This window comes from Copadichromis virginalis, linkage group LG9 (genome assembly GCF_057382275.1).
Source record: "Copadichromis virginalis isolate Kocher_CV1m ecotype Utaka linkage group LG9, C_Virginalis_male_GT1.1, whole genome shotgun sequence".
Taxonomy (NCBI): domain Eukaryota; kingdom Metazoa; phylum Chordata; class Actinopteri; order Cichliformes; family Cichlidae; genus Copadichromis; species Copadichromis virginalis.
Window position 1 is genome coordinate 14,949,132 of NC_140626.1, and position 20,068 is coordinate 14,969,199.

Consider the following 20,068-nt stretch of genomic DNA (forward strand, 5'->3'; position numbering starts at 1 on the left):
ACTCCGTTATTTAATAAGTGAATTGAAGTGTTTCATTCTGCAGCGAGATGTGCTCCATTTGAAGACCTGATGGTACAAAATGATTTCTGCCATGAGAGGAAAAAAGCACATTATGAGCTATGAGTCATCTGGAGACTGCATTAACCTCTGAAAGTTTTTCTTTGTTTTTGAAATATTATTCAAACTTTTTTTTTCTTCCAGGAAACAACATAAAATAATAACAGTGCCATTGTCCCACAGTTGATAATTTGTGTGATCCTCATTTACATAATTTCTGTAAGCAGATTAGCTTAATTAAAACTGTCAGTGCTGTTTTGAAGTTTAGCCAGAGCTGCTGCGCTTGCCTTTATCTCCAAGCTCCTGGATCTTTATTTGAATCTGCAGATGTAGATCGAGCCTCCGGCTGCTGTAGTCGCAGCGATGAACTTTTTCTGCTTTAAAAATTGCATGTTTTCTCAGGATAGAGATGCCTCTCATCAAAGAGCAGAGAGGAACATTGATTAGTTTTCCAGAGGGAGTTTTTTGGACTTACTGCGACCTCTGTGAAAGTTGAAGGGATGCATCATGCTGTAGTCATAGGCAGTTTAAAGGATGGATGAAGCTTCATGGGCTGAAACGTGAAGCCAATCCTGAAAGCGACTTAAACTGGGCTTCTTTTTAATGGCCGGCAGCAGTTGTGTCCTCTGCTCAATCGATCTTTTATTTCACTAAAAAGATTTTTGAGGCTTTTACAAGGTCAGTGTGCAAGTTTATAGTCTCATACATTAAAACGTGATGTACATATTGTGTTGTTGTAGTCAGAAAAGTTAATAAACCAGGGAAAGCATCCAGTTTCATGTTGTTGACTGCAAAGATTGTCAACTCAAGTCTTCATAACCAGTCTGTGGCTTCAGTAGAAGTGTGCTTTCTGGTCTTATATTTATTGGAGAAAGCGATACATTTAAAGTTTCAGTTTTAAGTTTATAAGGTTGAATTATCCATCTGTAATATAATGGACTCTGTAAGTCACTGTAAATCATCCTGGGATGAATTGTTGTTATGCTTTATAATTAAACTACAGTTGAAACTGAAATGCAGCTGACATTAGTTTTGTCTAAATTCTCACTGGCTTTTATAGCTGATTTTAAGTTCAGACTTTGTTTTTGTACCTGGAGAGAGGTACTGGATGAAGTCAGTTCTCACCAGGTAACCTCCCAGCATTGCGGGAGTTGATGTGACGGACAGTGCTGCACAGGCAGACCTGTGCTGGTGGAGGGAATCCATCCAGCAGTTCTGCCAGCTCTGACTCTCTCTGGCTTCTCAAGCTGGAAATTGCCATAATGTATCCTGCAGTGGTCGGCTGCACAGGCCTCTTTCAGACGCTCCGTCTGCTCTGCTGACACACATATACACAGTGCAACACTATCACATTATATGTGATGCACAGAAAGAAACGCGCAGATACAACAGTGTCAGCTAATGTGTGCACGTAATATATGCTTAAATACGCAGAGAAAAACGGTACGATTACTAATGTGGACTCAGGTTTGGTTAAGCTGCTGTTGTAAAGAAGCATTAGGGAAGCAGTAGTTTGCACTTTGATCACAGCGAGAAGCTTAGAAACAAACTCAGCTTGGAGTCGTTCTTCCCAATTCTGGGGTAGAAATTCTTCTGTCTTCAGTAACTCGTTATCTTTGGCTCACCTTACCCTTTCTGAGTCAAGCACACAGCCTCTCTACTTTCTTTTACTGTATCTGTCTTTACTGTTTAAAGCAGCACAGTAACCCAGCAGCTAGCTGGCATTACCCATCATGCCTTGTGACAGTGTGCGTGTCATTGTGTTTGGTCTGTTCAACAGGCTTAGCTGCAGATTTTTAATTCTTCTTTTGCATGAATGTTTATGATTTATATCATTTAGTGTAACAAGGAAAAAAAATGTTCTTTTCGGTGCTACTAATGACCAATAATAAAATGTGCCTGTGACATTTTAAAAGCCACAGTTTATCTTTTCTGTTCACCAGTACTCCAAAACCTAAAATCCCACAAGTACTGATTCCAATTTTCAAGAGTAAGGGTGATGCAGAGCTGTAGCTACTGCAGAGCAATAAAGCTGATGAGCCATGCCATGAAGCTATGGGAAAGAGTTGTTGAAGCCAAGTTAAGGGGAGAGGTGATGATCAGCGAGCAGCACTACTGATGCAATGTTTCCTTTGAGGTTGTTGATGGAGAAGTGTAGAGAGGTCAGAAGGAGTTTCATGGTGTTATTGTGGCTTTAGAGAAAGCATATGATAAACTACCAAGAGAGGAACTGTGGTACACCATAACGAAGCCAGGAGAGGCAGAGAGGTAAGCGAGGGTGGTGCAGGACGTGCATGAGGACAGCGAGACAGTTGTGATGTTTGTGATAGGAGTGACAGATGGGCTCAAGGTGGGGGTGGGATTACATCACAGATCTGAGCACTTTTTTGTTTGCAGTGGTGGTGGACAGACTGCTAGATGAGGCTGGCTGGGAGTCTCCGTGGACTATGATGTTTACAGATAATATTGATCTGTAGTAAGGGTGGGGAGCAGGTGGAAGAGAGCCTGGAGAGGTGGAGGTATGTTGTAGAAAAAAAAGGATTGAGTGTCAGTAGAAGCTTGAAAGAATACATGTGTATGAATGAGAGGGAGACGGGTATAAGAAGCAAATAGAGTAAAGTGGATAAAATTTGCATACAAGAAACAGTGGAGAAGAGAGGCAAAGAACAGAGTGCCGGCATGGTGGAGTGGGTGGAGATGAAAGAATGAGAGAATGAAAGGGAACATTTACAAGATAATACCAGGACTTACTTGCAGGACTTATCTAAGATTCGGAGACAGGAGACAAGACAGGAGGCCAAACTGAAGATGATAAGATTTTTATTGTGATTTCCATTGAGTGGAATGGACAGGATAAACAAGAAGCACATCAGCTCAGGTTAAGCAGGTTAGAGAGGAAAGAGTTTGGACAAGTGCACAAGAGGGATAGTGGATGCATTGAACAAAGGATGTTGAAAATAGAGGTTCCTGGCAGGAGTAAAAGTGAAAGACCACAGAAAAGGTTTATGGATGTAGTGAAGGAGGACATGCAGACAGTTGTTAGGACAGGTGAGATGGAGGCAGATGTGGTGACCGCTAAAAAGAATAGCCAAAAGAAGATGAATGAAATTATACCACACAGGACTGTACAGAACATCACAACTTTTCAGGTGTGTCCCCCTTAACACTTGAACCTCTGCACTGTGCCCATTATGCACAGTGGGCCTCCATGCCCACTAAAATCAAAAACTGGTCCTCATTCTGTACTCTACTCTTGAGCCCACAGTCACATATGTACTGTAAAATGTAACGTCTCAAGGACAGCCTGTTCTTTGCCCTTCTCGCCTGTGCAGTTAACATGAAATGTGTATGAAAAATGGGCTGCAGTTTAACGAAATTGATGAGTTTTGGATTAAAACACACGCACATACGCGCGCACACACAGCTGCTTGAGCCTTAACCCCAGCAGCTCCTGCTTGACCACTTCACCTTCAGTTAAATGTACTCTGGAGGAGAAGTGTTGAGACCCATCCAGACTCGTGATGTGTGGGAGAGAAAATCGACACAGCAGCTTTATGCAAACGCTGCCTCAGCACAATGCCTGCAGTCCTGACACACAGCAGAGGAGAGCACGTTTGATTTGGCATGTTTATTCGCACTATAACATTTATGTTGTTGCAAAGAGCCTGCAGCTGAAAACATGAATGTTGATGGAAAGATTAAAAAAATTGGAATACATTAGTGATGATTAGCTGCAGTAAAACCAACACTTCATCCCCATTTGTCTGTCATGTCACGGAATACATTAAAGCGGTGATGTTGGCACTCTGCAGCTATGCTGGTCAGTTTATTTGACACTGAAGGCGACACAGGTGAAAAAAGCAAAGTGGGGTGGAGGTGAGCGATGAGTTCCAGCAGTGAGCTACATCAGCGTCTGTCTGTGTGTTTATTAAAAGCAAATCTGGATGCAGTTGTGGATGAATAAGTGGGTTAACTGGATGAAACTGGTTTTTCACAGGTTGAATTGATCGTTTTTTAACAATGGTAGCAGGGCCACAGCACAGATTTCCACACCAATTTTCACACTAATCAGTAGTAACCTATTGCAGTGACCCTGGAGGCAACACTGCCATTTCATAGATGTTTGCCGGGGAGAACGCAGGTGCTTCAGCTCTTTGATGTTGGTTTGAGTTGTTTGTTCATGATGGTGGATCAGAAGCAAATTTATTGTTAGGAAGCTGCTGCAGAAATACGTTTTCAGGGTTTTCCAGATTGTTCTGACTAAACTGACGAGTTACATTCACTGGCAACTCCTCATTGATGCAAATATGTGATTGGCAGCAATTTAGCATGCAGATGTGGTTGAGAAGTACTGGTGTGAGTATTTCAGCAACTGTTGATCTGCTGGGATTTTCTCACACAACTAAGGTTTAACCCACAAAAGAGAAAATATCCAGTGAGTGTTGTTTCTCTGGGTGAAAATGTGTTGATGTCAGAGGTCAGCAGAGAATGGCCAGACTGCTTTGAGCGGATAGGAAGGCAACAGTAGCTCAAACAACCATTTATTACATCCAATGTATCCAGAAGAACATCAATGAATGCACAACAAACCAAAGCTTGAAGCTACAGCAGCAGAAAACCACACTGGATGGCACTCCTGTCAGCTAAGAACAGCAAACTGAGTCTATAATTCAAACAGGCTCACCCACACGGGACAGCAGAGGATTAAAGACACGCTGTCTGGTCTGTTGAGTCTCTGCTGCAACACAGTGGTAACATGATGGTAGGCTCAGAATGTGGCTTAAGTAACATGGAAGCATGAATCCATCCTGCCTTGTTTCAACAGTTCAGGCTGCTGCTGGTGATGGTGGTGTAATGGTGTGGAGGATATTTTCAGATTGTTTAAATTCTGGCCTCTTGGAAGCAGTGACATGTGAGAAAATCACAAGTCATGATCAGCTGTTCTCATAAAGATTATGACGGCCAAATGCAACAATTTATTGGACACCGTTGTGTTCAATATGACATTAACAAGTCGTGATTTTCATTACGACTTGTACCGGGTGAGTGCTTTAATTTTCTCATTTTTAGACTTTTAGATACATGAACCCGTGTCCAGTCCTCCTGACAGTAATGTTTGTGGTTTTATTTGTTCTCAACTTCAAAGTAAAAAGAAAAATTAAAAATAGATCAGTTCCTGATTGCGGTCTAATTTTTCCCAACCTCAATCTGGGCAAATCTGGTTGAAATCTGACAAAAACATTGAGCTGACAGCATTGATTTAATTTTTTTTTTTTTTTTTTTTTTTTTTTTTTTAAATGTCATTTTGTTAGTGTAGAAGAACACTTCAGTTCCTAAGAGATCTGGTTAGCAGTGACATAGGATCCTTTAGACACATGAACACTAAGTTTGTGTGTCAGTTTGTTAGTTGAAGCATCTTGTTGGCTCTTGTGGGTCGAGGTGTTGCTTTTGTTTTGACCTCACCTGAGTTTTTTTGTCTGTAGTATTTTAAAAAAAAACAAATATGCCAAAACAAACTATCAACCCTTTCAGGAATTTCCTTTGTCTTCTGCTCTTTTGTCTCCCTCGAGCTCACACTGTACATCATCAGCTCACTGACATTTCACGGGTGCAAACCGCCGGATTAGCAAAGCTCTCCCCAACGCTGCTTCCAGCTTCTTTATTATGTCGGCCATGTGGAGCTGTGGCTGTTGTGGTTATTTTTAACTCCTGTCTGCGAGAAGGAACACTTTTTCTGTCCTCCTCCTCGTTTGTGTGCGGAGGCCCCGTGGGGAGGGGTTGTTTTCTGTTGGTCACTCCCAGAGGACCACAGGCGCGATGGGCCTACGGAGGCTGCTGCTCGGTCACTCTGCATCGTTACTAAATCGGACCTCATTCCCTCCTCCCACGCTGTAAACTTTCCTTCAAACAAACCGTCTCCAGGTGCGCTTCAGTCTCAGGTTGCTGTTGTTCAACGCTGCTCCTGTTGGACCTTTTGTGGATATTTCGTTGTTGCATATCCACAGTATGTAGGTGTGACAGTAAGTGGGTCAGCCAGGTTGTCCTGGTTACAGCTCAGTTGAATCGATAAATCATATTGTTAAGTCGCAGCCACGTTTGGTCCTCCAGCTCCTTGCTGTTATTTCATGGCCTCACAACGCTCCTTGAGAGCAGACAAGGACTTTTTTTTTTTTCTTACAGGCTGAGAAAACGATACCGTGTGGCTGATTTTCTATTATCATCCCTCCCCATTTTCAGGGAACAACAACAAAAAAACTAAAACCCAGACATGACAGATTGTGACGATGATGGTGACAGATTTTGGAAAATGGTGGCGATGGATTTTGAAAAATTAATCCAAAACATAAATAATCTGTGCTAATTATAGACACTGACTTTATTTAATCCCACACTGGGGAAATTCACTCATTACCGCAAGGGACAGAATAAAATTAGAGATGTATTAGAAAAATAAAAATATAAAAAAATATAAATAAGAAAACTAGTGTAGTGTACGCAAAATATTATACTATGTGCAGACAGTTATAATTTACAGAGAAATACCCCGTGGTGGTGGTTGTTGTGTACATAAAGTGCATTGGGAATGATAATGATACACGTGTACTTTTATCCCGTGTGGGTATTGTAAATCTTTTTCTGTTTCCCAGAACTGCAACCAATTCTCTTCTATCATGTTAAAACTAAAAAAATACTTTAATTACTTTCTTTATTCACACAAATGTTAAAAAAAAATTACAAATAATACATAAAAATGATGCTGCAGGCAGTGTAAAAGATAGACAAAGCTTTCAGGTCTGCAAAGTTAAGCTAACAAAGTATGTTAAACCTGCACTCTGTTAAAGACCACTAGGGGGCAATACTTGTGGTTGCAAAAAGGTCTGTGGGAAAAGAGCCTTCTGCTGACCTCTGTGAACACTTTAAAGAGGAGTTTGTGGGCTCTGTCACAAACAGAGGTTGCTCTGTACTGTATCCAATCCAGAGTGTCCCCTTCTGCCCACTCCCCGGTTGGACTATGCCCACACTCCGATGAACGATCCGAGCGTGAGCACACATCAGTTCGTCTCTGCTTTTTCCATGGAAACACTCACTCTTGCAGTTACAATTGCAATTTCGTTTAAAGCTTTAAAGCTAGCTACACAATCTGAAGAACGACATTTTTATCACTAAAGAGAACAAAGAGAAGGGCTAAATCGCACATCCTGACTGGGCTAGACCAACAGACTGAGTCGTTTGGTACCGGGCCGCGAGAGTTGAGGCTCGGGTGTGAAATTGATGGTTTTCAGGGTTTTTATCGGTTTTTAGCTTTATTATTATTATTATTATTATTATTATTATTTTTTGAATCATTTTTATAGTCAATTCAGTTTCCCTGTGTCTTTTCCTGTGTGTTATAAATAAATCTTTTTTTTGGTACCGGTACTGGTTTTATTTTGTTGTATCTGCGATACCTTAAAAGATGGTCTGTGAAAATATTGTCAGGCATAAACCAATCCGTGGCGCAAAAAAGGTTGGGGACCGCTGGGCTAGACCCAAAACCTTCAGGGTAGATGCCAACTGCAGTCACCCCTTAGCCCAAGTGGGGCCAATGTCCTTCTAAGTCTTCTAGTTGTTGCAACCAGATGCACTTAACAGTGTTTGTACTTATGTATTAAAATTACATTTTTTTTTTTTTTTAGCCCTTCCCAGGCTTCATGTCTTACACAGCTACAGAAAGAATGCTTTAATTAACATTTGAACTGCACTCTGAACACGAACACACCAGAAGTCGATAATTACTACAGCAGTTCATGGCGGTCTGTTACTGTCTAACCCTTAAAAGACACAAACATTGTTTATATGTGGATCTGTAATGTGGCTTCAAGGTCTAAACACAGTATAACAACACAAGGAAATTAATGAAGCGTGGGAGTGTGTGGAAGTTTCTATAGTCAGAATATGTTTTTATTCTTATAATTATTATTATGTTATTAAATTAAACAAGTGTGTGAGCAAAAAGTAAAAGGCACCAGGGAAAAGTAGTAAAGTTTAGTGTAAATGCAATAAATAAGGCTCATTGTTTGCAATAATAGATCTAATGATTTATTGTAGATCGTATAAATGACTGCAGGAACCACCAACCACTGACCTTTCACACACACTGTGGTTGGCCAGAACTGGACTCAAAAACCACAATAGTTACAGGTTGTGTCGATGCAACATTTCCTGAGAGTTAAATTTCCAGGGGGAGTGATGTCAGGTTACGTCGCAGGGTTTTGGAGTGGGTTTGTGGTTATGACTTACTCAACTGTACAGCACAGGCTATTCATTCAAACCTGCTATCGTATTAGTCTTTTTGACAATTTTATTAAACTAAAACAAAGTGCACTTTTCTTATTTTACAAGTCTATGCTGTATTTTTATATCATGTGGCTTTATTTTCATCAATGGCGTTGACAAAATGCATAGAAAGGAAAAGGCCAAAGGGAGGAGAGCAAAAAAGTCACTTGGAAAGTGAAAATCCTGAACTGATGTAAAGCAGAGGAGGAAAGCATTTGCATTCAGGAGGGAAGAAAAGAGGGAGAGCGACTGGGTGTATGGGAATATTGAGCCACAAAGCATTTATGTCAGATCAAAGCTAATCCTTATCTTTGGGAGAAGGATTCAGTAATACCCTGGGCCCTCAAGGGCGGGTTTCTGTCTCCGTCTCTCTCTGCTCTTCTTGCTCACTTTTCCATGGAACTAGGGGAAATTTTCTGCACCTTTTCCCAGCTTTGACTCAGTGTGGAGAAACTGGGTCAGCTGGGGAGTGCAGAGTGAGGAGGAGGAGGAGGAATTGAGGGTCTAGCCTCCAGACTCAGCTGGAGAGGGAGTTTTGCCTCAGGGGGTGCTGGTGCTGAAGGCAGGGGAGGGAGGCGGGGCGGCCGAGTGGAGGATGCTGACTACAGACACTAGAGATGCTCCACGACAGGACTCTCTTAAGATCTCATCATAACTTTCTGAAGGAAAGTGCAACATTGTACCAACATACTTGAACTTGCCTAATAAAGCTGCGATATTACTATTTAGTCAAATGATCATTAATACATCACCTTCTGGGTTTTAGCCTCTGAAATGCCCAGCCTGATGCTTTCACGAACTCTGCAATTAAAACATTACATGTAATATATATATCACATGTTCATGTGTTAGAGTTATTGTTCTTTTTCCAGCTTGCTTTGTATCCCTTTTTCTTAGTTTTGCTTTGGTTTCACTTTCTCGCTTTACAGACCAATATGTGACCCCATGGTAACCTCCACATGCTAGGATATCAAATGCAATCCTTGACTGGTTGGTGAATGGTTGCTTGCTGCAATTAGGTGAAATCAGTAGTAAAGAGTGTGCAGCAAAAAACGTCGCTAACAGATTGCTGCAGTCACCTGTTGTTTGCATGTAAAGCTTGCCGACTAGTTGCTGAGTGGTAGTGAAACTGAAAAAAGTGCAAAACATTCACCTTCAAAATATCTGCGCATGGAATTCACCATCTTCTATCAAATTGCTATACTGGCGAATGACTAAAAATTAAAGCTAAATAGAATCAGTATTCAGAAAAGAGGTTAACGGTCTTGCAAATCAGGGAAGGGTTTTGTTGCTTCTTTATTCTGGAAAGCGTTCGTTTAGGTGGCTCAGCCCTCTGATCAGGATTCCTCTTGCATGCGTCCCTAAGGAGGTGTTCTGGTTAGGGCAATTTGGAGGAAACCCCAGGGCGAACCTTGAATACACTGGAGGGATTAGGCTTCCCATCTGGCTATGCAGGATCCCCCAGGAAGAGCTGCAGGATGTGATTATGCATGAGGGTGCTTAGGCTACGCTTTTCTTACAGCATATATTGATGACTCAGTCAGTGAAATTATTTCAAACAGACCAGCCTGTCCTTTTTTTTGTTGTGGTTGTTTAATGCCACTCAAGGTCGAATGTGATCATCTGTTTTCACTCAAGTGAACCAAACTAAAAGAAGACTGAATATAGCGCTCCAAGCATGCTTAGTGTGAACTCATTCTTATCTGTCACTGCTACATCAATGTCCCCACAGGGCCAGAGGATGAGTTTAATTGCCTAAGATCTTGTTTTTGATAACAGTGTAAGATGCGCAGTGTTGCAGGGCAATCAGTGGTCACCTTTTTCCCCATTTCTGTCAACACTTTATTTTGCCGACCCCCACCCACCCACCCTTTTCGTCCTCGACGTCGGCCCACAGTCATGCCCGGACGGACGCCGACGGCGCCGAGATGGCAGCGTAGAGAAAGATAGATGTACCCTTCCCTCCTCAGCAATTTTCACACTTGACAATTTCAGCGAGAAAATAAAATATAAAGTCGGCAGGGCCCTGTTTGGTATTCATTGTTTCCTTGGTGCTATTTTGACAGGATTTAATCATCTGCAAAAGCAAACTATCACAGCTTCCGCATGGATTAACACGGTAGAGACGTGATTATGCAGGAGGAGGAGGAAGAAACTGTTTATGGAGTTTGTGGCCTGAAGGAGAAAAGAATTAGCCGTGGTTAACAAAGATACCGACGACGAGTCTTGTGAACTCGCCTCTTCTGCAGTCCACTGCCGGCTGATGTGTAGAGTGTCTGTTGCATATCACGACTCCTCATCCTTCATGATGCATTGTTGTATTTTGACCACTATGCTTGTACCTTCCCTTCTTCTAGGCCTCTTATCTGTGCATAAGTCACATCCGTTCCTCTTGCTGACTCATGTTGCATTTAGTGATTTGACATGACTCTTACAGCATCTTTGCAAGTTCTGAAAGCTCCTCTTATACAAAGCAGCAGACGCACAGTTTGAAGGTCCAATAAGAGCAGCAAACGATGGCATTTGGTTAATTCTCCCTGTGATTTTGTTTTTGCTGCAGTAGCAAGCAGATTGCACAAAACCAATTTGTTTTGTCAACATGAATGCAAAATCCAGAACAGGAGGTACTCATTAGCTGAACCACAATGCATGCATGGTTTACAGACAATTATGAGATAGGAGGTTGTTAATTTTTAACGGCACGTGGCGCTGTCAAACCTCCTCAAAATTAGATCCAGCAGATTAATACTTTTAAATAGATTAAACAGACATTGAACATTTAGGAAGAAGTTGGATGTTGCTTCGATATCTGAAATCATCGGCGCCAATCATATTTAAACATATTTTTAATTAATGGGACAGGAAGTTGTAAACAAGAAAAGTGAAAAGTCCAGTACAGTTCTGCAATACTTTGACCGAGAAACTGAAGAGTAAGCTGATATATAACCACTTATTGGAGCAACGCATAATCACATTCAGCACAGGCATGTGGACGTTAAACCACCATGAAAGATGGCTCTTATCATTAGCAACACTAATCACATATAAAAGCAATATTTTAACTTCATCCGTGAGATTATAATAAGTTTTGAGTGTCAAAAAGTCTGATTTTTGCAAAACTGCAATTTCAAACCTATAGTCCCTATGAAGGTCACATAAAACCATTCAATACAGGTGCACAACAAAGCACTCATTATAAAATACATATTACTGTATTTAATACACATTAAATCAATACATTTTAAATGCTAACATTTAGGTCATAACATGACATGATATAACTGTTTAGAAAAAAGGCCTCTTGCCTTTGCTGTTATTATATCAGGGAAAGGTTCTTGTTTTCCCTGGTAACCAGTAGTTGTTAGGGAAAAAAGTCATTCTGGACATTGCTGGGGGAAATTTGCAAAGAAAGTATTGCATCAAAAACCTCAGTGTTTGCTGTGGCTAATTGCCATGGTCGTTTGCAGTCTTTCATGTTTCTCTGAAAATACTAATTAAGCAAATACAATTTTTAAGTGTGTGTTTCACTAGTGCTTAGAGTAGCTGAATAGTGTTTGTAGCCAAAAACGTGACTCAATCTTCGTCTGCAGCCACACGCTAGAAATCAAAGCAATCAGAACGAGGTTTTCTTTTGCCAGCCAGTTGGGAAATACATATTTTTCCTTGGTGACAGGCTGCATGGATATGGTTGTGTCTAGTCTCCAGTTCTTGGGCCTTATTCACTTGTTCTACATTATCACGTCACACATCCCAAATTACAGACAAATCGTGTGGTTAGTGGTCACATGTCTGCAAATCCTCAATATGGTGCTACATTGGAAACCTCATCGCAGTTGCATTGGTCTCTATCAGATTGCCAGTCACTGACCAGTCTGTAGGCCTGTGTGACTCTGGGACTGGTCTCTAAATTTGATGTTTAACAGGATCTGTTTTTCTAGTGTTGCACTTTGCAGACAGTCTCTGAACAAATTTTTTTTGCCACTTTTGCAACAACTTAACTTTTATAAATACTGGTCTCATGTGTTTATGCTCTCAGTTATTAGTTTTAAAGTAGATGATAAAGCACTACATGCTTGACTGACAAGTTTCTAGAATATGAGTCTGCTGCACTCTCGCAGTCAGATTCACTCCTAACTTGTCATTAAAAAAAACACTTGATGTCGAACTCCAAAATGCCAAACCTTCAAACCAATAGACACTATCAAGGTGACATGTCCATTTTTATATACAGCCTATGTTACCATCACTGGTAACCACTTTCTAACTTCTGTACAGGTAAAAATAACCAGCCTGCACACTCATATTTTACAACAATGAATTGATGTTTTATAAAAAAAAGATGGTCAAGCTGTAGAGGTGTCTGATGGAAATTTAACCTACTTCCTGTGCTGATTAAAGCTTGGGAACAAGTGAGTCAGTTGACCTTTTAGTTGCTGTTTCAAAAGGTCAAACACACACCGCTCAGCTCAGCAGCACGGTTTCTAAAAGCCGCAATAACTGCAGGCAAAAGCACCGGTGCAGTCATGAAAGATTGGGTTTGGGCACAAAAAACAAGACTTTTCTGCATCAGAGAAATGGTAAATATTGGAGCCGATGTTTGAGTATTCAATGATGAGCAAGCTACCGAGAGATGAGTTTTTGGTGAAAAGACTTTAAGCAAACAGCAGCTGCACTGTGTCCTTTTTCTCTCCAGAGTCAGAAGTGTTGTAGTTCCTGCTGATGCTGCAGACTCTTGATATCAAATGATGAAGATCAAAAAGAAGAGATCCTCAGTAGATAGTTCTGCAATGTGCGTACAAAACCTTGAATTCTTATTGATGTTGTTTTTTTTCCTTTTTTTCTTTCTGTTGCAGATGAAGGGCCATGTTGCCCCCAAAGGGCCGTAATATCACTGTGAAGTCGTGAACGAAACCAGCTCTGCTTCCCCCCCTGCATTTCTTCTAGAGCCAATTAAATTGTGTTTTCCCTCTTGTGAAAATACCTTTTTTCCTGGAAATGGAGACTCTTTCCCAGGATTCGATGCTCGAGTGTCAGATCTGCTTTAACTACTACAGCCCCCGACGGCGACCCAAACTCCTGGATTGCCGACACACATGCTGTTCGGTGTGTTTGACCCAAATGCGTAGCAGCCAGAAAGAGATCCGCTGCCCATGGTGTCGTGGCGTCACCAAGCTCCCCCCGGGCCTGTCCGTGTCTCACCTCCCGGATGACCCAGACATCATCACCGTCATCGCCATCCCTCACACCTCTGAGCACACGCCTGTCTTTATTCGCCTCCCCAGCAATGGCTGCTACATGCTTCCCATCGCTAAAGACCGGGCACTGGGCCTGCCAGGGGAGCTGGGATGTCGCTTCTTGCCCGGCAGCCAGCAGAAGGGGGTGACAGTGGTGACTGTGCCCGAGGAGCAGCCACTGGGTCTGGCTATGGGTCTAGACGGTGTAGGTTTGGAGGGAAGTGAGGGAGAGAGGAGGGTTACTGGTCCAGTGGGAGGAGCAGGAAAGGGCTCCACATGGTCTGGAGTGTGCACAGTGATCCTGGTGGCGTGTGTGCTGCTCTTCCTCCTGGGCATCGTGCTGCACAACATGTCCTGCATCTCCAAACGCTTCACTGTTATTTCCTGCGGCTGAGGGAGGCCGCTGCGGACCCCCTCAGGATTCCCTCCCACCAGCCCTGCCTCTCCTCAGGGTGGGACTCTGTTAAGGAGAGGGAACTAAACTCACATCGAGGGCATTAAAGGAAACTACAGTGCAGTGTAGAGAGACAGTGATGATGATGATAAAGAAGAAGAGGGCAGGAAGGAGAGCCACAAACTGGTCTAATGTTGTGGAGTTTTTTTTAATCCTTGAAATGGAAATATGCATTTAAATCTTCACTCTCCTCTCATTGGACAGCACTCTGCTGGCGTTGAAACACCCACCTTTCTCCATTCCTTCCATTTTTCCTGAAAGAACGCTTTGGGAATCCCTCCAGATACGTTTCTGGCCCACCGATTTGTTTTTGGCTGGAAGCTGTGCTGACACTCACACTCGCTGTGGTTGGATTGCCCGTTTAGTCTGTGGTTTGTAGAAATGCATCATCATAGAGTTGTTTAGATGAATGCCCGCTCCGAGTGCGATGTCTCCAGCTGGTGCTGCAGTACAGGGAGTCCGGACTTGGCCGCTCACCGTTCCCTGATGTTGCAGGAATTAACTGTGCAGGATTTTCTTCTGCCTCCTCCAGCCTGAATATTCTGAGGAGCTAAAATCAATTTTCTTTTTTCTTCTTTTTTTTTGTCAAAAACACAACCTGTGCAGAACAAACTGTTGCTGTGATGATAGTTCCACATAGTTAGTAAAGGCTGCGTTGTCAAAAATATGGATTGTAATGTTCATACATACCAGCTGAAATACAAACACAGGTAGTACAGAGTCGTGTTATTAGGGCTTTAAGAAATAAACAATGTTAAATGAATTGATTGTCATTGGTTCCAGCCTCTCATATATCAGGTTTTTCTGTCTTATATAACTGTACGATAAATACTCTTGTACTTTGGCCTGTTGTTTGCACACAAAAACAATCTAAAGCTGTCACTTAGGATTGCCAATTAACTCATAATTGACAGAGAATTGGTATAAGCAATTTAATGAAGAAATTAAGACCTTGAATTGGTATTAATTTAAATGAAAATGATGAGCATTTGGAAGAATAATTTAGCTTCGCTTCAGGCAATTGGATGAGAAGTTCAGCATCACCTTCTTATCTGTCTTGAAGCTATAGAGAAGGGATATCTTTGCAAGAAAAACACGTTGCACTAGTTTTAGAGCATCAGAACTTCACTTTGAAGTTAGCTAGGCTAACGCTTTCCTCTTGTGTCCGTGTAACTAGCTAGCAGGTTAGCTTTCAAAATGAAGCTCTAAAAAATAAAACATTTGAACATCAAGACGTACCAATATAGAGCTTACCTGTTAGGGCATATTTATTAACTTTAAAGTTAACTTAATTTTAATAGTTAATGAATATTCAAAATTTTACTTTTTTTTTTTTCCCCTCAAATTAGCTGATTGGCTAGCTTTCTACATCTCTGCCTGTTTAAAAATAAATAAATCACAGCTTGATATTTTCTATTGATATTTTTTCTTCTTTTTTTCATTTGTTCTTCTTCAAAAAAATAATCAGAAAATATTTTTCTGTAATTCGAGAACTTTGGATATATTAAAAAAGAAATCACATTTTTTAACTTTAAAGCAACCAAGGCTAGATGGTTTCCCCGTTTGAGCTGAGCTCCAGCTGAGAATGGACAGATACAGTGATGCTGATCCTCTCATCAAATTCTCTGCAAGGAAGCCAACAAGCTCATAAAAATTTGAGTTTTCAAAATTGCAGCATTCTTCTGTTTTATTATTTTCAGTTTTTATGTTTTTGATGTTTATTCATGTGATTGAATTTGTTCATTTGCTTTTTCATCCTGACCCGCCTCATACTGACTTCATCCTCTAAAGCCAGATCCTCCAGGCCTTCGCCAGCAGCCCACATGCCATCTTCCTCCACCTTCTCATCTTCCCCTTAATTCTGAAACTGCTTTGTATATGGGCTGAACTGTAAAACAACGAGTTTATGTAGTATGTGAGTAACAAGTCAAGAGTGGGAGGCCGCTGTAAGGTTACTGTTAATGAGGGCTGTATTGATTTATCTGCTTTTGAATATTTCACTGCAGAGGTGGATATTTCTGGACTCATTTTATTCCCACTTTTGTATGTTGAGGCAAGCATTTTGTCTGCTTACTGTAAATCAGTAGATGTACAGTACACATAAACAGGGTAAACGCTTTTGTACAGCAGTCTCATCATGTACAGAATGATTGTAATTGTCATTTTTGATCATTTCCTTTTTCTTTGACATATTTTAGCCTTTTTTGTGTGTTTGAGCTTAAATAAACATGAGTTATTCAGGGCGCGCAGATTTGTTTCACCACACCAATGATAAACATGAGAAAAATAATGTTTAATATAATACTCTAGGTTTATTTCAGACACCTAAACTATAAAATGACTTTTACCCTGAAAAACAAACTAGAAGAAATATTATTTGATTTATACTCAATATTTATTGGGTTGGATTCATATCAGCATGATTCTATCGACTGCCGACAAAGTAAGAATTCCAAACTGTTCAAAGTAAATAAATTTAGAGATTAAATCAAACGTGCTTCAGATATTTTGCCTTTCAGCTCTGCGACACTCTCCTGAAAAGGCGTTCAGGGTGCAGAGGGGGCAGCTGTTTTGTTCTGCAGATGCAGGGATAGATGGAGTTAAGTTCAGCTGAAATGGTTTGTGTCGTGCTGGTTGCTACGAAACAGCGCTGAAGGTCCTTTTGAAGTTGCTCAAAGTTGAAATATTTCCAGCTCCTAGCACTCTGTGTTCTATATGCTCTAAAGAACTTTCTAATTTCTCAACACTTGGGGTTTAAGTGGTGTTTTGGGGAGATAGCTTTCTCCAAGATTAAAAAAAGTTGGATTTTATTTATGCCTGTTAGTTGGAGATAATTGCTTAATAAACATTAATAAATTGTTATTCATTTCTTAAAATGTCATCATTGCCTTTAAATCATCAAAAAGATCCTCTAATGGACCTTGCAACCCAAAGCTCTTATTACTGTTAACATTTAAAAACACCCATATCTCGATGCCTAATGTAGAATCACAGCATTTCTACTGGGAACTTGAGTCAAAATGTCAGTTTAAAGCATTACAAGTATGTCATGCACAGTTTTATTACCATAATGTGGCATGACTGCTACTTTTAATCCACAAGAGCAATGCTGAAGGGGACAAGTGAAGGATGTGCTCTTAAAGACCAGCTTAACCCATATGGGTTTATTCAGCCATGCTTCATAAGGTCAAATATATCTGCTAAAGTTTTTTTTGTATCTATGTCTCAGATATCTGTGGAATCTTTGGGCTTAAAAGAGACAAAAACAAAAAAATATCCAACTCTGCCAACCTGTTGTCAAGTACTACACACTTAGTCCACACTTAGAATAGTGTTAGTTAGATAGTATTTTTGTAGCTGAAAGTTTTTGCCAAACAACTTATCTTTGGCTGATGTTCCCACACAGCACAGCCATCCATTTAAATGGCAGGTTTAATACCAATATCCACCCTAAGCCCTACAAGGACTGACCTCTCACAGTGTTCACCTGTCTGAGGAGTCCTTGAAAACTAAGGTTATTTTTAATTTCTTTAGAGCCAAGAACTTAAAGGACCAACTCTCTCACTGGAACATCTTATAGGCTTTTGTCTTAAAGAGTGAACAAAGGGAAAACATGGTTGCTTCTCCCATACTTGCTGTTTTTCAGTAACCTTATAGTTAACGTCATTGCACTTTGAACTGTGGGTAAATTTAAGCAAGACATATGTGCATTTTTTTCTGGTGCAGTTGGTGTAGGAACAACAACCAGTCTTCACAAGGCAAGCTAACAGAGGACTGTTACCAACTTTTATGATGAACTTTACATCAAAGTGCACAAAATGCCATGTTGCTCTTTCAGCGATGTTGTTTGGTTGACACTGTTGATGCCAGGGATGTGTGTAATGCCCCTCAATATCCATGAATCTGTGATGTGGACATTTGCATTGAGCTGTAATTATGAGTTGGATAGGGTTGAAGAAGGTCATCAACCCAGCAGCAGGCCCAGTTTTGTGCATCGGGGCATTTTTGTTTACTCCAGGAAGTTTACTCAAGCGCACGTTTCTAACTAAACAGTCTGAAACAGACTCTATGAGGGAGCTGTGCTCAGACCCTAGCACCGTTCACCTCAATCGTCATTCAGCTCGTTCACACTGAGCACATGTGACAAACGTGAAAGAGTCTGGAGATACCATGGTATTCATCAATCTGAATAAATATCAAGCATCGATGATGGCATACTAAGACCTGTAGTATGGTCCAGAACCAGTAGTAGGCTTATGAATAAGATTCAGCACCAGTCCATTGAGTGTTTGGTGACCATTAGCTTTTGATTTGCTACAAACCTCATAGCTCTAAATGTGATGTCTGTATGTAATAGTTTCAGTATCCAGACTAAGAACATTAGTTTTAATCATAAATTTTTAGTGATAAACTGGAAGAATATAAATTTAAAACGCCAAATAAAACCAATATAAACTGTGAAAATGTGAATTTGTGGTGTGGCCAAGATCTATGTTACGGTTTAGTGAGCAATGGGCCACCATGAACAAGACTTCAAAAGCAGAAAAACAGGTTAATGAAAAACAAGCCCATCTTTTTCTTTTATCCATCCATCATTTCATGTGATGTAAGCTAAAGACAGCGGATGAAATCCACCTGGAAGAAAGTCTTGTTCCTCCCATTATACTACCATTTCATCTCTTTCAGTCCCTCCACTGACTGAAAGAGAAACCAAATCACATCGCTGAATCTCCTTCTTATTCTCTGTGTTAATTGTTTTATTTCTGTTCCAATCAAAATGTGCCCTGTACTTCCTGTTTTCTTTCTTTCTTTAAAAAAAAACAAACAAACAAAAAACAAAGCAAAAACAGAAACTTAAGGACAGAAGTGTAGAGGGAGGCTTGTCATTTCTGTGCCTGTGTGTTTGTACAATGCCGTGAAGTTCCTGTTGTAGTTTCCTGTGTGTGTCAGCTCTGATGATGGCTGACAAAGCAAGCAGCAGCTGTTTTCAGTGAAATATTAAAGCAAACACTGAATCTAAGCAAGGACTCTGTCTTTAATTAAACCTCAATTGCACCTATTTTCTGGTGATATATCAACTTTTTTTATTAAAAGAAATTGAGCCATGTAAAAGATTTAAAACAAAAGCATATTCCCTGTTGCTTTATGTATTGAAATCCCATATGTCATGGTTGAGTAAACTCAGTGGAGAGCAGACTCCCTTTTGTTTACCCTCAGGAACCTCTTTTCTTTTTTTATTTATTGATATAGTGGCACCGTGGTAATTAAGGCTCCCCAGGGGCCAACTGCATCCAGCCTTGCTGCAGTAAAACACCTCTGTTTCTTACAGGCAGCAGCTGCTGCTAATGATGGCCACAGTTACAGAGACTTTTGTAGAGTTTAAATGGTTCTAACAGGTTACACAAGCCCATGAAATTAAACAGTCCTTGGGGCTTAATTCTTGACCACTAGAGTAAATACTAATAGCATTTCATAAAGCTAGGACTGTCTCCACAGCAGCTTTACACAGTTTTTTGGGGATTGCTGCTAAAGTCATGTTCTAGAAACCTGGCTGACCTCGACTTCTTGTACAGGGGTATTTGTGCCTCACTTTGAGTGTCACAGGTTAGATCCCAATCATTATGCATGACAACATGACCCAGGAGAGCAGTAGAAGCCAACCGCATGGATCTGACATCATTCGGACATGAATCCTAATAGAAAGAGAAGTGAGCCAGCCGGAGAGGAAGAGCTGTCTAACCCACAGGAACTAAGAGGCAGGCTAGAGGAGGTGCATGTGTTGTGGAAAAATAGGGCAACTACACTTGGTGGTTGGCAGCTGTTGGCCTGAAAGTGGAGCTTGAACTTCATTCATAACTTTGGTTACAGTCAAAAGTTCCAAAACACATAATAAAAATAGACAAAGCAGGAGGATGACCTGGAAGAAGACTTTACAGCTGAAAAACATCAGCCAAAATACTTTGGATTGATTTTCTGCAGTATTAGTTCAGTTTACAGTCAAGACTAT

General features: G+C 40.8%; 1 protein-coding gene across 3 annotated transcripts in view; it reads left to right on the forward strand.

Annotated features, from left to right (window-relative positions):
- The window catches only part of rnf152 (ring finger protein 152), a 59,873-nt gene extending 40,792 nt beyond the window's left edge, over positions 1-19,081 (forward strand). For all 3 annotated transcript variants that reach the window (XM_085467935.1, XM_085467936.1, XM_085467937.1), the window contains one exon: positions 13,227-19,081. In XM_085467935.1, the coding sequence (XP_085324061.1) occupies positions 13,369-14,001 (633 nt within the window). In that variant the 5' untranslated portion in view covers positions 13,227-13,368 and the 3' untranslated portion in view covers positions 14,002-19,081. The remainder of the gene's footprint in view (positions 1-13,226) is intronic.
- The last annotated feature ends 987 nt before the right edge of the window (positions 19,082-20,068 follow it).